The sequence below is a fragment of the Anolis carolinensis genome, unplaced genomic scaffold (genome assembly GCF_035594765.1).
Source record: "Anolis carolinensis isolate JA03-04 unplaced genomic scaffold, rAnoCar3.1.pri scaffold_9, whole genome shotgun sequence".
NCBI lineage: Eukaryota > Metazoa > Chordata > Lepidosauria > Squamata > Dactyloidae > Anolis > Anolis carolinensis.
The window spans coordinates 17,853,459-17,872,819 of NW_026943820.1; the positions used below are offsets into that span (position 1 = coordinate 17,853,459).

The following is a 19,361-nucleotide window of genomic DNA, read 5'->3' on the forward strand; positions in this document are numbered from 1 at the left end:
TGCTGACCCTATGGATATAGGGGTTGCACTGGTAGATGAAATAATTAACATCCATGACTTTTTACTTATTAGTAAAGATGCATATGATTGTTCCATAAGATTGCAGAAAGTGAATGTAAACAAAATATCTGGACCCAAGCCATTGTCCTGCAGATGCTCCATTGTCCCGTCTTGGTGGCTGATGTTTTATTGTGTTTTAGTGTATTGTTTATTGCTTGTTGTTTATACTGTTTTAATTGTTTTTAATTTGCTTTTTGTTTTGTATTGTTATATTGTGTGTTGAGGCCTTGGCCTTTGTAAGCCGCATCGAGTCCTTCGGGAGATGCTAGCGGGGTACAAATAAAGTTTAATAATAATAATAATAATAATAATAATAATGATGTCTCCCTTATCTTCTTTCTTGCATAAGGTGTCACTTGGAATATAAAAAAGTCCTCCTTTCTGGTAGCCAAGCAGGCTTCATCAATGCCATCCTGAAAATCTTCTCTGAATGCCAAGCCATAGACCAGTGGTTCTCAACGTGGGATCCCAGATGTTTTTGGCCTTCAACTATCATAAATCCTAACAGCTGGTAAACTGGCTGGGATTTCTGGGAGTTGTAGGTGAAAAACATTTGGGGACCCCAGGTTGAGAACCACTGCCATAGAGAGTCCTCTGGACAAAGGAGGTGGAAATGGAGAGGTTGAGAAGCTCTGCCGAGTGGGAACCAGAGGGAAATGTGGCAGAGATAGATGATACCATCCTTAAAGAAGATGAAGAGATGGAGGGAGGGCCTAAACAAGTGGCCAAAAGGCAAAACAATGTTTCGAACCTGCTTCCAGTGAGTTCATACTGGCCCTTTGAGTGCTAGATGCTACAGAGGAGAGGCCAAACTGTGGGCATAAGGATTTTAATGGATTTTTTTTGTGATATTATGAAAATGAAGGAAAATGTCATTCAGATAGGCAGAACCCTTTTTTTGGAGGATTAATGTCCTGAGTTTTGCACACACCTATAGCACAGCCAGGTGTTTGCAGGCATGACTAATTTATAGGAAAAGAGACACCACCAATATCTGGCCTTTTATTTTAGACGCCATGCCCCACTGGTCTGAAACTATGGAGAACTTAGGTGAATATGAATCCAAGGCCCCCGCTTCTTATAGGTAAAGATGTCAGGATTCTTCATATGAAGACCTTCAACATGCACAGCTGTCCTTCTTACACTTGGCTTTGTAATAATTTGCCTTCTGTGCCACCCCAATAACCTTTTAGCCTAAAGAGTGACTTCTGACCATTAATTGTTATTTTCACACTGCCTCCTTTGCGCTTTTCCTTTAGGATATTCACTGCTTCTTTTCAGTGGCTGTGTTGTGCTACACCAGTGGTTCTCAACCTGTGTGTCCCCAGATGTTTTTGGCCTACAACTCCCAGAAATCCCAGCAGTTTACCAGCTGTTAGGATTTCTGGGAGTTGAAAGCCAAAACATCTGGAGACCCACAGGTTCAGAACCACTGTGCTACACTGTTTTGGCACCTATTTTGCAAAGTACTGGCCGCTTTTAGTGGTGTAAGGAAATTCCTTTCCAGCATATTGTCACATAACAGCAGAAATGTTGTTAGGAATAGTAATAACAATTAAATGATCAGCTGTGCAAAGTGGTCCAGAGTGCATGAAAATGCCTTGATCTCTTTAACTCATATTTCCTAACTGAAAGTTAAATGACAATTGGAATAATCTCCATGGTTTGGATGCAATGAAATGGTTGGGTAAATTAAACTGTGATGGTATATACCCTGTTTCCCCGAAAATAAGACATCCCCGAAAAATAAGACCTAGTTGAAGTTTTGCTGAATTGCTAAATATAAGGCCTTCCCTGAAAGTAAGACCTAGCAGTTTTTGTTTGGAAGCATGCCCAGCGCCTGCCAAACAGAACACCAGAGCATGCAGGATTGGTAAATGTACATACCAGTTGTACATGGAAATAATGGTAGTAATAATAAATTCTTGATAGGATTCACAGTTTGTCTGGTTATGCTGGTTTGTGATGACAACTACTGTACAGTATATAATAAATGTTCATTTTTTTGTTCAAGAATAAATGTGAATTCTTCTTCATGGAAAAATAAGACATCCCCTGAAAATAAGACCTAGAGCATCTTTGGGAGCAAAAAATAATATAAGACACCGTCTTATTTTCGGGGAAACACGGTAGCAGTCCCTCCTGCTTAGTATCCATGATCAGATGTGATCTAGTGTCTTCAGGATATTTAGGCATCGTGACGTAGCCTATGACCCATTTATTATTCTGTTGCTGCAAACATATCAGGATATTTTCTGTTTACTACAGCTTCTGAATTGAGAAATCATGATCGGTAGCTTCAGAATAAGCCCAGACATGAAATATGGCTTGAATGTGTTTGCATAGTTTCCCAATTTGTCTATAATGGGAAAAAAGCTATAATCAGTTCAGACTTCTTGGTAAAATACTCATTCATTACCTCAATTTATTAAATTGAACACTGTCAAGTCATTCTGTGGGATAGCCTTTTTCTTATTCTCTCAACCAAATAGTAACTGCATTCCCCTCCAGCCCCAATACGGAGTTATAGCAGTGCCTGGAAGAACTGCTGCATTTAATGTAGACTTCTGAGGTTCAGTTTGAAATGCAGAATGCAGTTCAGAATGCCAGTCCACTCCGCCAGAAACAAAGCAACCACCTCTTTTTATTGTATTTAACTCTTTTTTCTTCTTTTTAGGAAAATGAGCTAAGTGCTATTAGCTGTCCGCTAGAATTGACGAAATGGTGCATTTCATTTTATATGTTTTACTATTGAATTTCTAAAAAAAAAAAAACATTTTCAAGATTTTTTTCATCTTTTTCCAAAAAAATCATCATGTAAACAACAGAATCTACTTTGCATGTGTAAAATAGATAATTATTTCTTCGAGCTCTTTTCACTTCCTGGGCGGGGCGGATGAGTGAAAGGTAGATCGTCCTCTTCTAGTGATCCCCCCTGAGGATACACAACAAAACACACCTTCTGGCCCCAATGTGTCAAGGATTCTGAAAAGAAGACAAAAAGGAGAAGGAGTTGTTGTTGTTATCAGGGTAAATGTAACACCAACTTGGCAATTATCAATTAGGCATGAAATATGGTTCAAGAGTTGTATCATGTGCTTTGAGTTCTGAAAGCCCCATGTTCTATTCTTGGCATCTCCTATGAGCCCTTCATGACTTAGTGGTATATCCTCTGTGTGTTTTTGACTGAGGTTACCATCATCCCCAAGTAGGGCTGATAGTTCTCAGTGTATGGCCCTAAGGCAGTGGTTGTCAACATGTCAGTCCCCAGGGGTTTTGGCCTACAACTCCCAGAAATCCCAGTCAGTTCACCAGCTGTTGGGATTTCTGGGAGTTGAAGGCCAAAATATCTGGGGACCCACAGGTTGAGAACCACTGCCCTAAGGACTTCATCCCACGGGTTTAGGGTTCTGTTTCCATGTACTTCGGAAATGGAGCCCCACGGAGGCTATCACATGACATAATGGCACTTCTGGTGGGACTCTGTGGGACTCCATTTCCACAGAGCATGGAAACAGAGCCCTAAATCCATCTCTAAACCTGAGAAAGTGGGGGAAACGGGTAGAAGACAGGACTTGGGATGGCTAGCCATCCCAGAAGACGGGGAAAGACTGGAAGGAACAGGGTAAGACGGTTCCCTCCACTTTCCCCCCACTTGTGGGATGATGTCATCTGTCTCCAGTTTCTGTGGGTCATCTCCAAGTGGGAAATGAAAATTTGAATTCTCCAATTCTGATGTTCTCTTGAGGAATATCTAGGAGGTCCTCCATGGTTACCTTGCTCCAACCATGCTGGAGGACCTAGCGAGACCACCTCCCTAGGAATCTCAAGCCCTCCAATGCAATTGTGTGTTCAGCTCCCAGTGGAAGTTGACTAGAGAATTGTGCTGGAAGATGCAGAAATTCTTAGAGAGGTGTTCTTCTTGGGTAAAAAAATAGCATTTTTAAAATTTGCATTTTTTCACTTTTACGGGGTCCTGTGCCCCTAATCCTAGTGAATGTAGCGAGCTGGCTATAGTCCCCGTAGCTGCTTTGAGTCTCCTTGAATAGAGAAAATCAGGGTATAAATAAACATTATTATTATTATTATTATTATTATTATTATTGCTGGTGGTTATATATATATCTATACCAGCATATATATCTCGTTTGCTGTGTCATACTATGTCTTTGTGTCAATAATAATACAGTAGAGTCTCACTTATCCAACGTTCTGGATTATCCAACGCATTTTTGTAGTCAATGTTTTCAATACATCGTGATATTTTGGTTCTAAATTCATAAATACAGTAATTATCACATAGCATTACTGTGTATTGAACTACTTTTTCTGTCAAATTTGTTATATAACATAATGTTTTGGTGCTTAATTTATAAAATCATAACCTAATTTGATGTTTAATAGGCTTTTCCTTAATCCCTCCTTATTATCCAACATATTCGCTTATCCAACATTCTGCCGGCCCGTTTATGTTGGATAAGTGAGATTCTACTGTAATAATAATAATAATAATAATAATAATAATAATAATAATAATAATAATATAATTCCTGTCCTAATTTCAAACAGGAAAACACATTTGATCTCTTTCTTTTTGTCTTTGAACAACAAGCTATGTTTGCAAATGTGGTTGATCATTAATTGATAATGCTTAGTGACATACCCTTAGATTTGGGCCCAGAAACCACAGGGTCTGGACAAATATGATGGGCAACTCTAGCCTCATTTAATGTAGCCAATGCAAAGGGATTATTGGGCATGGAGCTCAAACCCTATGGAGATATTTACCTTACTGTGGAAGGGAGGATCAAAAGTGTACAGTAAGGAAAGATTATGAGCCCTTGGAGGCCCTTTGCAAGTCAAAACAGACCATACGGAACAAGAAGAAGGCAATATATTAACTCTGTTAATTAACATTTTAATAAAGATAGTGTACGCTAAACTGTAAGTGATTACTTTAGTTTTAAAAATACCAAAACTAAGGGTTTGTAGTTTGGTGGGGCACTAGAACTCTCTGGCTTGAGAATTCAAAATATTATTATTAGTAGTAATAGTAGTAGTAGCAGTAGCAGCAGCAGTAGTAGTAGCAGCATTACTATTATGTTTATTATGTTTATTTATACCCTGCTTTTTCTCTCCACAAAGAAGACTCATGGTAAAGTAGAATCATATTGTTATCATTCAATATTGTGAAATTTGCAAAGGCAAAGGCATTAGTACAAATCTCACTTCTGTTCTTGATACAAAAGTACATTAATTTTATGATGATTCCGATACCTATTATTGTTGGAAATGACAACTTTCTTCAAGCCTCCTCTAGTAATTTGTTATTCTATGATTCTGTTTGCTTACTGTTTTGTTTGTATATTCTGGTATGCAGCTTCTTCTGCTCTATGTTTCCTGAGAGGTTGTGGGAGGGGCTGCAGACCACATGATCTGATCTGAGACTGCTCACACCTCAGACTCCATTTTAGAATCTTCTTAGACTTTGGACTGCTAAGAGCAAATACTTGCTTGGTGTGGACTCTTGCCACACCCTGGACTCTACACAGATATATATTCTTTCCTTTCCTTACTTAGTTTATCCATGCCTCACAACCTCTGAGGATGCCTGCCATAGATGTGGGCGAAACGTCAGGAGAGAATACTTCTGGAACATGGCCACACAGCCCGAAAGACATACAACAACCCTATCTCAAACATATCTGAAACTGGACTGATAAGCTATGTAGCTGTGTTATGCTGAACACATGAAGTTGTGAGTAAACCAAATATGTTATTTTACCAAAGCCTACTTCATTTTTGTCACTGGAGCGCATTATATAAAACTAGTTGTTTTATGGGAGAGTAGATATATATTTTTGAGCACTGAAAAACACTTCTGAAACTGCTGTTTTTGTGCACTGACATGATTTCTATTTTCCTAACAGATCAGAGACAATAGCTTCAGTCTAACAACTGAAGACATTGCCTTGCATATTACATTTGGTTGTATACTATATGTGAAGATTCTACTCCAAAGGGCTTTTGGCTCTTCTCTAAAAGATCAAACTTTTCCAAAAGATTATGATCTCCAAATTTTCCCAAAATTCTGAAAATGCCTTTGTCAAAGTGAATTTATTCCATAGACAAAGCTGTCTAGGTTCACTTCTCATATTGAATATGATGGCGGGTTCTTTCTTACCTGTTATCCGGTTTACACACTTTGGTTTATTTTTCCAGTATACTCCAATGAAAAACACTGGCACTCCAGTTAATATGATAATCAGTCCAATTCCACAGACTATTGGTTCAGAATATAAACTGAAGATCAAGAGAAAGGCCCAAAATATCAGGTAAGTGATTGGGACCAGAAGATTAACCTAAAAGGAGAGGAAAATATTGGAAGTGTACAGAAGCCCATTATTTCTGTCCTAGTCCCCATTGTCCCTTATTTATTTATTTATTTATTTATTTATTTATTTACAGTATTTATATTCCGCCCTTCTCACCCCGAAGGGGACTCAGGGCGGATCGCATTATGTACATATAGGGCAAACATTCAATGCCCATAAACACATCGAACTGAGACATAGACAGACACAGACAGACAGACAGACAGACGCAGAGGCAATTTAACCTTCTCCTGAGGGGATGTTCGATTCTGGCCACAGGGGGGAGCAGCTGCTTCATCATCCACTCTGACGGCACTTCCTCATTCCAACGTTGTAAATTAGTTAAACTTGCCTCCCCACTTTTTTATAAGTGGTACATTATTTCCTACTTGATAGATGCAACTATCTTTCAGGTTGCTAGGTCAGCAACGAGCAGGGGCTATTTTTATTTTTAATTGACGGGTGCTCACCCCGACATGGGCTGGCCTTGAACTCATGTCCTCATGGTCAGAGTGATTTATTGCAGCAGCTGTTTACCAGCCTGCGCCACAGCCCGGCCCCTTAGACACCAAAGGAGCATTTGATTGCATTAGTATTTTTATCCTGCTTCCTCTCTCCCAAAGGAGACTCAATGCGTCTAACACTAAAAATCATAAAATATGGAAATTAAAAACCATGATTGTACAAACATTATAATAGAATTAAACACAGGACTTATTAAAATACATAGTTAAAACTAATAAAACTATGTTTGCAAAAAAACCCAACACTTTCTGGCTCGATCTGAACAGTCTTCAAAGCCAGTTACACGTAGAATACATTACAGTAATCCAAACGGGATGTAACTAATGCATGTACCACTGTGGCTGGATCCGGCCTCTCAAGGAACAGGCGCAATTGTTGCACACATTTTTATTGTGCAAAGGCCCTCCTGGCCATTGCAGAAACCTGGATTCAATGCTGAGTCCAGGAGGACCCCCAACGTGCGCACCTCTGTCTACAGCACTTTGATCAACAGCCGTGGAAATATCATTCAGAAAGCCCCAATATTTTTCACCTTGATAGGTCGGAAGATCTTGGGTTTCTTCCATCGCAGTACAATCAAGCCTATGATTGTCACTCCGTAGCAGAGGTAGTTAATGAAAGACACATAGTTAATTAACGTATAGGTGTCTCCAACCAGCATAATGACAACTGTAGCCATACACTGGGGGGGAAAGAGCAGAAATATGTTTAAATTGAATCATTTCCGAAGGGTTTTTTTTTAAAGATAGCAAAATATAACCAACCATCTCTTTCTACCCCAATCTTATTTTATTTATTTATTTATTTATTTATTTATTAAACTTGTATACCGCTACTCCCAGTTTGGCTCGGAGCGTTTTACAGAAATAGATTAAAACAATACACTTGGCTTTAAAATAACAATAAAAACAATAAAAACCACAATAAAAGCAACAATAAAAACAGACATAGCCCCGAGTTTTTCAAGCTTGTCAGAAGAGCAAGGTTTTGCAGGCTTTCCGAAAGGCAAGTAGGTCTCGGGTGGTTTGAGTTTCAACTCCATTATTTATTGGGTCTCCCTAGGTAATCTGAAAAACTTTTTGATATCAAGCTCAATAAGTTAAGGGTAAAGGTTTCCCCTGATGTTAAGTCTAGTCGTGACCGACTCTGGGGGTTGGTGCTCATCTCCATTTCTAAGCCAAAGAGCCGGCGTTGTCCATAGACACCTCCAAGGTCATGTGGCCGGCATGACTGCATGGAGCGCCGTTACCTTCCCGCCGGAGCGGTACCTATTGATCTACTCACATTTGCATGTTTTCGAACTGCTAGGTTGGCAGGAGCTGGGGCTAACAGTGGGCGCTCATTCCACTCCCGGGATTTGAACCTGGGACCTTTCGGTCTGCAAGTTCAGCAGCTCAGTGTTTTAACACACTGTGCCACCAGGGGCCCCTCTTTCATATCTTGTACATAAGTACAATTGGATTCAATGCATGACCTGAGGCTAGAAGGTATAAAATCCAGCCTTAGCCCTGAATTATTTATTCCTATGTACTGTAAATGGGGTTTCCGAAAGCATTGATGCAATTCTCAACAACCGATTTAACAACTAAGAATATGCTGGTGCGTTTTTATTTTTGAATATTGCCTATCTTCTGTACTCTTTTAAATGGCTTTATTAATTGTGCATCAAGTAGCAATGAAGTTATATCAAATATTTGATTTAAACTACGTTTTAAACTTCTGTATTGTACATTTTATATCTTGTAAGCTGCCTTGGGTCCGCTCGCTGTTGTAGCCAGGTCAGATTCTGAGTGTTCAGAAGATGAGGCTGGGGATGCTGGGAGAGATTTAGAGGCCCAGAGAGAAATGTTCTGGAATCTCCTGGAAGTTCCCAGGAGAACGATGAAAGCCGTTCTCATGGGAACCTGCCAGAAGTGGAGACCGAAGGAAATGAGGGAGACAAATGTTTGTCAAGGCAAGAAAGATTGGAGTGGAGACAACAGGGCCTTCAGTTAAGGACTTGTTTCTCCAAGCGGCTTAAAGATAAGGCCCAGCGAAGCAGGTGCAAACGAAATGATCTCATGGGAGGAATTTGGGCTTTTTAAAAGTGGTTCATGTTGATACAATCTTTGTGACAGTAACACTGCATTCAGGTACAGAGCTCTCGGGTGTCAAGGGTCGTGAAATTCATGTAACCAAATGTCAAGCTGTTCCTGCATTCTGATCTTGTGAGGCATAGTTTTGCCTGCCTTGTATTTTTGTACCTTGCCTTTGCATATTGCACTGGACTTATTTATAGACTTTCTCTAAAGGGATTTTTGGACTTTTGACTTCTATGGACATAACCTTTTGAACTTTGATTCCTTTTTAATATTTGCTTGCTTTTCCTATATCCAGCTATTATTATACTCTGCTTTTAATAAATTCTTACATTCTATTTTCTGGACCAGGAGTCCCCAAACTAAGGCCCGGGGGCCGGATGCTGCCCTCCAAGGTCATTTACCTGGCCTCAGTTTTATAATATAATATTTTTATATCTGTTTTAATAATATAATATATTGTATATACATATAATATTGATAATAATCTTATGTTATACAATATAATACTAATAGTAATACCATATAATAATATTAATTATATGTTATATATTACATATTATATAATAGTATAGTGGTATAGTTCAATATCTATATATATAAAAGAGTGATGGCATCAGGGCAGCGGACAAAACAACAAATCTACAGGCCCCCCAACCTCGAAATTTGACAACACAACCCATCATCTACGCCTCTAGGTTGATACAACAAAAAGAAAAGAAAAATAAAGTCCTAATTAGAGTGAGAGGAATAATTGTTTTTATCTAATTGCTGCCAGTTAGAAGGCTAAGTTCCACCCACTTGGTCTCCTAGCAACCAACTCACCCCAGGGGACAGGCAGAGTTAGGCTTCACTTAGGCCTCTTCCACAGATTATCTAATTAATATCGCAAAGAACACCACTCTGAAAACAAGGGAATTCCAGACAGGAAACAATCCAGGCCAGCTAACACCTCCCAACAAAAAATTCACTCAGGGAGGAAACAGCCAGGCTTTAAAGCTGCAAGGCCATTACATGCTAATCATTTTCCCTAATTGCAGCATTCATACTTGCCTCCAACAGACAAAAAAAATCAGAAATATTGTATATTCACAACCTTTAGGAAATAATATCCCCTGATGGTGCAGCATGTTAAAGCGCTGAGCTGCTGAACTTCTGGACCGAAATGTCGCAGGCTTGAATTGGGGGAGCGGAGAGAGCCCCCACTGTTAGCCCCAGCTTCTGCCAACCCTAAAGTTCAAAAACATGCAAATGAGAGTAGATGAATAGGTACCGCTCCAGTGGGAAGATAACGGCGCTCCATGCAGTCATGCCACATGACCTTGGAGGAGTCTATGGACAACGCCGGCTCTTCGGCTTAGAAATGGAGATGAGCACCAACCCCCAGAGTCAGACACGACTGGACTTAACGTCAGGAGAAACCTTTACCCTTTACCTTAACGACCACCAATTCCTCAATACTTTATTTCCCAGACCACCAGACTTCGCCACAGCAACGCGTGGCCGGGCACAGCTAGTAGTAATATATAATGCTAATATTGTGTTATGCTAATAATCTATATATATAAAAGGGTAATGAAATTTTGGCCTAGGACAAAACAACAAAACTACACATCCCAGAAACACTAAACTTGGCAGCACAACCCCTCATCCATGCCTCTACGTTCATACAACAAAAAGCTCCAGCTACTCCAGAAAACGGCCAGGCTTTGAGACTGCAAGGCTATTCACTGCTATTCTACCTCGCCAACAAAGGATTCCCATAAGCCACAGCAACGTGTGGCCGGGCAAAGCTAGTATAATATATTGTACTAGCTGTGCCCGGCCACGCGTTGCTGTGGCGAAGTCTGTGGTATGGGAAATAAAGTATTGAGGAATTGGTGGTAGTTAAGGTAAAGGGTAAACATTTTCCCCTGACGTTAAGTCCAGTCATGTCTGATTCTGGGGGTTGGTGCTCATCTCCATTTCTAAGCCGAAGAGCCGGCGTTGTCCGTAGACTCCTCCAAGGTCATGTGGGATGACTACATGGAGCGGCGTTACCTTCCCGCCGGAGCAGTACCTATTGATGCACTCACTTTTGCATGTTTTTGAACTTCTAGGTTGGCAGAAGCTGTGGCTAACAGTGGGGGCTCTCTCCGCTCCCCCAATTCAAACCTGCGGCCTTTTGGTCCAGAAGTTCAGCAGCTCAGCGCTTTAACACGCTGAGCCATCAGGGGATATTATTTCCTAACGGTTGTGAATATACAATATTTCTGATTGGTTTTTTTTCTGTTGGAGGCAAGTATGAATGCTGCAATTAGGAAAAATGATTAGGATGTAATGGCCTTGCAGCTTTAAAGCCTGGCTGTTTCCTCCTTGAGTGAATTTTTTGTTGGGAGGTGTTAGATGGCCCTGATTGTTTCCTGTCTGGAATTCCCTTGTTTTCAGAGTGGTGTTGTTTGCGATATTTTATGTGCTTCTACTGTCTGTGGCCCTGAGAAAACAGAGGATTTGCCAGACTTTGATGATGGGAATACTTTGTTGGGAGATGTTAGCTGGCCCTGATTGTTTCCTGTGAGGAATTCCCCTGTTTATTTACTGTCCTGGTTTTAGAGGTTATATTGTTCTGCATTATTCTATCCCAGTAATTATTTCATATTAAAGTAGAATCTCACTTATCCAACATTCACTTATACAATGTTCTGGATTATCCAACGCACCAAAACATCATGTTAGACAACAAATTTGGCAGAAAAAGTAGTTCAATACACAGTAATGCTATGTAGTAATTACTGTATTTATGAATTTAGCACCAAAACATCACAATGCATTTAAAACATTGACTACAAAAATGCATTGGATAATCCAGAACATTGGATAAGCGAGTGTTGGTTAAGTGAGACTCTACTGTAATTACTACCTAGCATTACTGCACATGGAACTACTTTTTCTGTCAAATTTGTTGTATAATATGATGTTTTGGTGCTTAATTTGTATAACGATTACCTAATTTGATGTTTAATAGGCTTTTCCTTAATCCCTTCTTATTATCCAACATATTCACTTATCCTGCCAGCCTGTTTATGTTGGATAAGTGAGACTCTACTGTTTATTGATAATCTTATATTATCTGCTTAGAACTGGATTATATGAGGCCCCTTCTTCACAGCTGTATAAAATGCACACTGAAGTGGATTATATGGCAATGTGGAGTCAAGATAACCCAGTGCAAAGCAGATGATATAAGATTCTAAATGGGTTATATAGCTGTGTGGAAGGGCCTTGAGTCTACACTGCCATATAATCCAGTGCAAATTAGATAGCCTAAGTCTGCCTGTCCCCTAACTGAACCCTGGCTGTCCCTTGGCTTGCTAGGAGTTGGTTGCTAGGAGACGAAGTGGGCAGAGATTAGCCCTCTAAACTGGCAGCAATTGGATAAAAAATTATTGCTCTCCCTCTAATTAGGAGTTTGTTTTTCTTTTCTTTTTGTTGTATCAACCTGGAGGCATGGATGATGGGTTGTGTTGTCAAATTTCGAGGTTGCGGGGCCTGTACTTTTGTTGTTTTGTGAGTCGCCGTGATGCCATCACTCTTTTATATATATAGATGTACATACAGCTGCTCTGAGTCCCCTTCAGGGTGAGAAGGGTGGGATATAAATGTAGTAAATAAATGCAGTAAATAAATAAATAATTTTAGACTTATGCTCAGCCAAAGTCTGACATGACTTGAAGGCACACAACAACAACAATCCTAATTAACTTGACTATCTCATTGGCCAGTAGCAGGCCCACACTTTCCATTGAAATCCTAATAGGTATATGTTGGTTAAAATTGTTTTCATTTTTAAATATTGTATTGTTCTTTCGTTGTTGTTGTTGCACTACAAATAAGACATGTGCAGTATGCATAGGAATTTGTTTGTATTTTTTTTCAAATGATAATTCGGCCCCTCAACACTCTGAAAGATTGTGGACCGGCCCTCTGCTTAAAAAGTTTGGGGACCCCTGATCTGGACAGTATGTGGTTTGTGGTGAAAAGAGGCTTTGGGGCCCTAGTGCAACACTCCCGGAGAAAAGCAGTGTAAAAATATCTTAAATAAATAAATACAGATAGACAGACAGATAGAAAGATAGATTATATTGTCTCCACAGAACAGAGATGAATGTAGTAAAGTTCTCAACAAGTACTCCCCATCATATAAATCTACCATTAAATACAATTAAAAACTAGATCCCCTTTCCATGTAATTGCTACGCCATTGAAAGCAAGACCTACACAGACAAGGAGGGCTGGAATAGGGGTGCAGTGTCTGACATGAATCATAGACAGCAAACTGGGTAAATGGCCTTCACGTGCTCCAGAAAAACACAACCTGAAAAGAAGAATAAAAACACTGAGTGCGGACAGCATGGCCTGTTAGAAAGTCTAGCAACAACTATTCTTTTTTCCTAACAAGGATAGTGTAGTAATAAGAAAAATATTTAGGTTATTTTGTCATGAATAGAGTGGATGAGGATTTGGTTGTGCCCATTATGGAACAGCAATTTCCTCAGTCACACCCAGATGCAACAATTACTCACCCTGCTGGCCAAGCTCAAGAGGCTTCTATGGAACTGTGCTTTCCATTGCAGAACACAGAAGAGAAAAATTCCAAATGAAGCGTTCAGCCAGAATCAATGAGAGGATTGCCAGCAATCGGGATCAGCCATGAAAGCAGCATTTAAGCGGTTGAAGTGTGATACCTGATTGCTGGCTGCAACGTTTGTAACCAAGTTTTGGACCTTTTGCTTTAACATCCCATAGAGGCTGTTGGAACTTTGGACTGCTTAATGACTTTGGCATTGGTTTTGTGGACACAGCTTTGTCGTTTGAAAGTTTGGTAATTGGACTGACTTAAGACCGGGGCCGGGCTGTGGCGCAGCTTGCTAGTAACCAGCTGCAATAAATCACTACTGACCGAGAGGTCATGAGTTCGAAGCCCAGGTCGGGTTAAGCCCCCGACCATTAAATAGCCCGGCTTGCTGTTAACCTATGCAGCCCCGAAAGACAGTTGCATCTGTCAAGTAGGGAAATTTAGGTACACTTTATGCAGGAGGCTAATTTAACTAATTTACAACACCATAAAAGTGCCAGCAAAAACACGAGGAAAGGAATGAGGAAGTACAGCCACTACTGGACGGTGAAGCAACAGCTCCCCCTGTGGCCGGAATCGTGAAGCTGGAAAAATGTTAAAAATGCCTCTGAGTCTGTCTAATGTATGTTGTTTGTCTGTTGGCATTGAATGTTTGCCATATATGTGTTCATTGTAATCCGCCCTGAGTCCCCTTCGGGGTGAGAAGGGCGGAATATAAATACTGTAAATAAATAAATAAATAAATAAGACTGTAATATGGCTGCTATGTTGCTTGTTCCTTTAATGTTTGTTGGCCTTGGACTTAAGACTACTCTGTTGGTGATTCCAAGCTGAAGTACTTGACTTATTTAAGAATGCAGGCTGAGTCCCTCTTATTCAAAATGCTTGGGATCAGAAGTATTTTGGATTTTGAAACGCCACCATAATGAGAATCTTAATAAAAATATTCCACTATTCGATGGTGCACAGCTGAGACTACTGTATGCAGTCTTGATCATTTTGATCATATGCTTGTACAAGTATGAAGGACAGTTTTAAAAATTCTCTTAACAACTATTTTAAATAATAATAATAATAATAATAATAATAATAATAATAATAATAATAATAATAAAGGCCACCCTACTGCACGCATCATCCGAAAATACATCACACAGTCCTAGACACTTGGGAAGTGTTCGACTTGTGATTTTGTGATATGAAATCCAGCATATCTATCTTGTTTGCTGTGTCATACAATGTTGTTGTGTCAATAATAATAATAATAATAATAATAATAATATACTTTATTTATATTCCGCTCTATCTCCCCGAGGAGACTCAGGGCAGATTACAGAACACACATACAGCAAGCATCCAATGCTGTTATATAATTAACAATATATAGACAGAGGTAAAGGCATTTCCCATCTTATTTTTGGCATCTTGGGGATTGTGCTCGACTCTGGACATAGGTGGGTACTGTCGCTCCATCTTCCATGCCGAGGAGCTTTGTCATCCTAAGACATCTTCCTGATCGATCTCCTTAAGGGCACCTTTATTACCTCCCCACTAAAAGCAGTACCTATTTATCTACTCGCATGTCTGCTTTCGATCTGATAGGTAGAAAGGGAGCTGGGGCTAATGACAAATGCTCACCCTGAATACATATGTAGCTATGTATTACTTGACTATACAGCCAGCTCTCCACATTTGCTGGGGTTAAAAGTACAAGACCCCCCAATAAAAGTGAAAAACCCCCAAAATGCTATTTTTTAACTTGAGAGAACTCCTCTATCATACATTGATAGCCTGGCTTTTTACTAGAGCTTTTGATCTATGTTAATTTTATCAATATTTGTATGTATGTATTTTTATCCTTTACAATTTTATCTTGTAAATCGCCTAGAGCATCTTGGATGGAGGGCGATTAATAAGTAATTAAATGATGATGATGATGATGATTATTATTATTATTATTATTATTCTCCCATGGGTTTGTTTTATCCCGTTTGAAACACATCCAAGAGGGCAGCCATATAATGTATCAAATACCAGAGGAGAATGCTTAAGTTTAGCTGATTTCAATATAACTTTGGAGGTACAGTAGAGTCTCACTTATCCAACATAAACGGGCCGGCAGAATGTTGGATAAGCAAATACGTTGTATAATAAGGAGGGATTAAGGAAAAGCCTATTGAACATCAAATTAGGTTATGATTTTACAAATTAAGTACCAAAACATCATGTTATACAACAAAGTTGACAGAAAAAGTAGTTCAATATGCAGTAATGCTATGTAGTAATTACTGTATTTACAAATTTAGTACCAAAATGTCACAATGTATTGAAAAGATTGACTACAAAAATGTGTTGGATAATCCAGAACGTTGGATAAGCGAGTGTTGGATAAGTGAGACTCTACTGTATTTCCTTATCCTCCCACTTGGGTTGATCCTGTTGATTCCTCCTTATCCCAACATATTGTGTGGATTTTGGGCAAATCATAATTTCTCACCTTGATTTTACCTTTCAGAGTTCACCCCATGTATTCTGATTTTTGGTAGGGTAACTAATACATATGACTAATTAATAATATTAATAATTAATAAAAAATACTGGAAACGGCAAACAGTGACATCTTGTGCTGCATAAAGCACAACAGAAAATTATGCAACTTAGTAAAGAAAACAAAAGGAATTCTCTGCACCCTGAAATAAGATTCAGGGAAAGGGAAATCGTACTTTGTCTAACCTTGATGAGGTAAAAAGGTATCCGTTTATCCCTCCAAATGTCGACAGAGCCACAGAGACAGGCATAATCCAGGAAAAATATCCTAGTAACTTTTCGCCAAATGTCTAAAGCAACAAAAGATATAGAAATTGATTACAATAGCAAGAGTAGTAGTATCATTAATAATAGTAATGATAATAGGAATAATAATGTAATAAAAATAACAATAACAACAATGCAAATCACAGAACATGGATGGCAATAACAAAAACTGTAAATGTCCAGGGAATAGTTTACTTACTACCGCAACAGCATTAGAAGACAAGAGCTCTTGGGGTGACATGGCAGTGAAATATGCAATATTGGTGAACGTGTACACAAATGTCACCAATGGGATGGATATGAATATGGCACGAGGTAGATTCCTAATTAAAAAGAAACAATAACAAGCAGGAGGCATTGACAAGCACTGAATAACAAACATGCCAGGAAAAAGGCAGATTCTCACTGTATCTGCTTCTGTGCAGATAGTATAACTTCAGTGGAATGACATTAGACTTAGGGCCTTTCCACACTGCCATATAACCCAGAATATCAAGGGAGATAATCCACAATATCTGCTTTGAACTGGGTATCTGAGTCCACACTGCCATATAATCCAGTTAATGTGGATTTTATACAACTGTGTGGAAAGGACCTTAGACAAGAAGTCTCTTGCCCTTCTATATATATATAAAAGAGTGATGGCATCAGGGCAGCGGACAAAACAACAAAACTACAGGCCCCCCAACCTCAAAATTTGACAACACAACCCATCATTCACAGCTCTAGGTTGATACAACAAAAAGAAAAGAAAAATAAAGTCCTAATTACAGGGAGAGGAATAATTGTTTTTATCCAATTGCTGCCAGTTTGAAGGCTAAGCTCCATCCACTTGGTCTCCTAGCAACCTACTCAGCCCAGGGGACAAGCAGAGTTAAGCCTCACTTAGGCCTCTTCTACAGATTAGCAGATTTTAACTGGATTATATGGCAGTGTAGACTCAAGGCCCTTCCACACAGCTATATAACCCATTTAGAATCTTATATTATCTGCTTTGAACTGGATTATCTTGACTCCACACTGCCATATAATCCACTTCAGTGTGCATACTAAACATAAAGACAACCAGACATTCAATACCACCACTACCTCAACAATTTCTCACCAACACCACCAGACAATGCCACAGCAACGAGTGGCAGGGCACAGCTAGTTCTCTATAACTTCACTTGAAATCCCACTGCTACTTCCCCTTCCACACAGTTGAATAAAATCCCACATTATCTGCTTTGAACTGGGATATATAGCAGTGTGGACTCAGATAACTCAGTTCAAAGCAGATATTCTGGGATTTTCTGCCTTGATATTCTGGGTTACATGGCTGTGTGGAAGGACCCGATGTCAGCCCTGTCATTATACCTAGTGAGGCTGCAGAGTTTGGGTATCGTGGAAAGGAATTAACATTTAAATTCATTGTATTTAAGCAGTGAGACCCTGCAAAGGTTTCTATCTCAGGTGCAAAAGAAACCTCCAATTGAACTAGGTTACTACTGTGTTTCCCCAAAAATAAGACAGTGTCTTATATTAATTTTTCCTCCCAAAGATGCACTAGGTCTTATTTTCAGGGGATGACTTATTTTTCCATGAAGGAGAATTCACATTTATTGTTGAACAAAAAATGAACATTTATTATATACTGTAGAGTAGTTGTCATCACAAACCAGCATAACCAGAGAAACTGTGAATCCTATCAAGAATTTCTTGTTACAGTCTAGTCTCACTTATCCAAGCTAAATGGGTCGACAGAAGCTTGAATAAGCTAATGTCTTGGATAATAAGGAGGAGTTAAGGAAAAGCCTATTCAACATCAAATTAGGTTATGATTTTACAAATTAAGCACGAAAACATCATGTTATACAACAAATTTGACAGAAAAAGTAGTTCAATACGCAGTAATGTTATGTTGTAATTACTGTATTTACGAATTTAGCACCAAAATATCACGATATATTGAAAACATTGACTACAAAAATGGCTTGGATAATCCAGAAGCTTGGATAAGTGAGACTCTACTGTACTACCATTATTTCCAAGTACAACAATCTATGGTATGTACATTTATTGATCCTACATGCTCTGGTATTATGTTTGGCGGGCGTGCTTCCAAACACAAACTTTGCTAGGTCTTACTTTTGGGGGAGGCCTTATATTTAGCAATTCAGCAAAACCTGTACTAGGTCTTATTTTCAGGGGATGTCTTATTTTCAGGGAAACAGGGTATGCACTTTGCCAGGGGATGGAGTGAGATGGGACCATCGGAACTACATGGGGAAAAAGAACAGAGTTCCTGTACTTTGAATAGTGGTGCAGGTGGGATTTTCAGCAGTTGTGGCTTAAAAGGGAAGCTATATTTGCTGAAATTCTGTATTAAAAAGAGTCCTGTCCTCTTTTTCATGTGGACAACCTGGTGCCATGATCTCAACATAGAGGTGCAGTCGGTGTACTGATGTGGCAGAGAAAAAATTAGCTGCATCAAGAGACCAATAGCAAAGGCTGCATTGATTCTGACCCAGGGCCCAGATCCTGATCCAGAACACAGATCCCCTTCAGCCAATGACCTTCACAATAGGCACAAGTATAGGAGCCTTCTTCCATTCCAATTGTGGAGCCATTTGGATACTGTTGAACTGCAGCTCCCAGTATACATCATCATTGGTTACGCTGGTTAGGACTGCTATGAGGTTCATGAGCTTCTGGAGGGACTTTCAATTCCCGCCCATATTTCAGGGATTAGGCCACATTGTCACTAATGAATCTTGGTTATTCCTCAAGAGGACAGTGCTTGGGAACTCATGAGGAAGACTCTCCAGTATCCACCATCTGAAGCATTGGCCTCGCTCTGATGAATGGCGGGCTCAGCCTGCTCCCAGGAAAGGCACAGAAACCAATAGAAAC

The 19,361-nt window shown here is 39.5% G+C and overlaps 1 protein-coding gene across 2 annotated transcripts in view; it reads right to left on the bottom strand.

Annotated features, from left to right (window-relative positions):
- Window positions 1–2,467: 2,467 nt before the first annotated feature.
- slc7a10 (solute carrier family 7 member 10) overlaps window positions 2,468–19,361 on the bottom strand; it is an 84,417-nt gene continuing 67,523 nt past the window's right edge. The window contains exons 6-11 of one of the 2 annotated variants that reach the window (XM_003225360.4): window positions 16,666–16,789; window positions 16,386–16,489; window positions 13,295–13,391; window positions 7,492–7,641; window positions 6,245–6,422; window positions 2,468–3,045 (exon numbers count right to left, since the gene is read on the bottom strand). In XM_003225360.4, the coding sequence (XP_003225408.1) occupies window positions 2,918–3,045; window positions 6,245–6,422; window positions 7,492–7,641; window positions 13,295–13,391; window positions 16,386–16,489; window positions 16,666–16,789 (781 nt within the window). In that variant the 3' untranslated portion in view covers window positions 2,468–2,917. The remainder of the gene's footprint in view (window positions 3,046–6,244; window positions 6,423–7,491; window positions 7,642–13,294; window positions 13,392–16,385; window positions 16,490–16,665; window positions 16,790–19,361) is intronic. The other variant, XM_062961570.1, reaches the window with a different exon arrangement.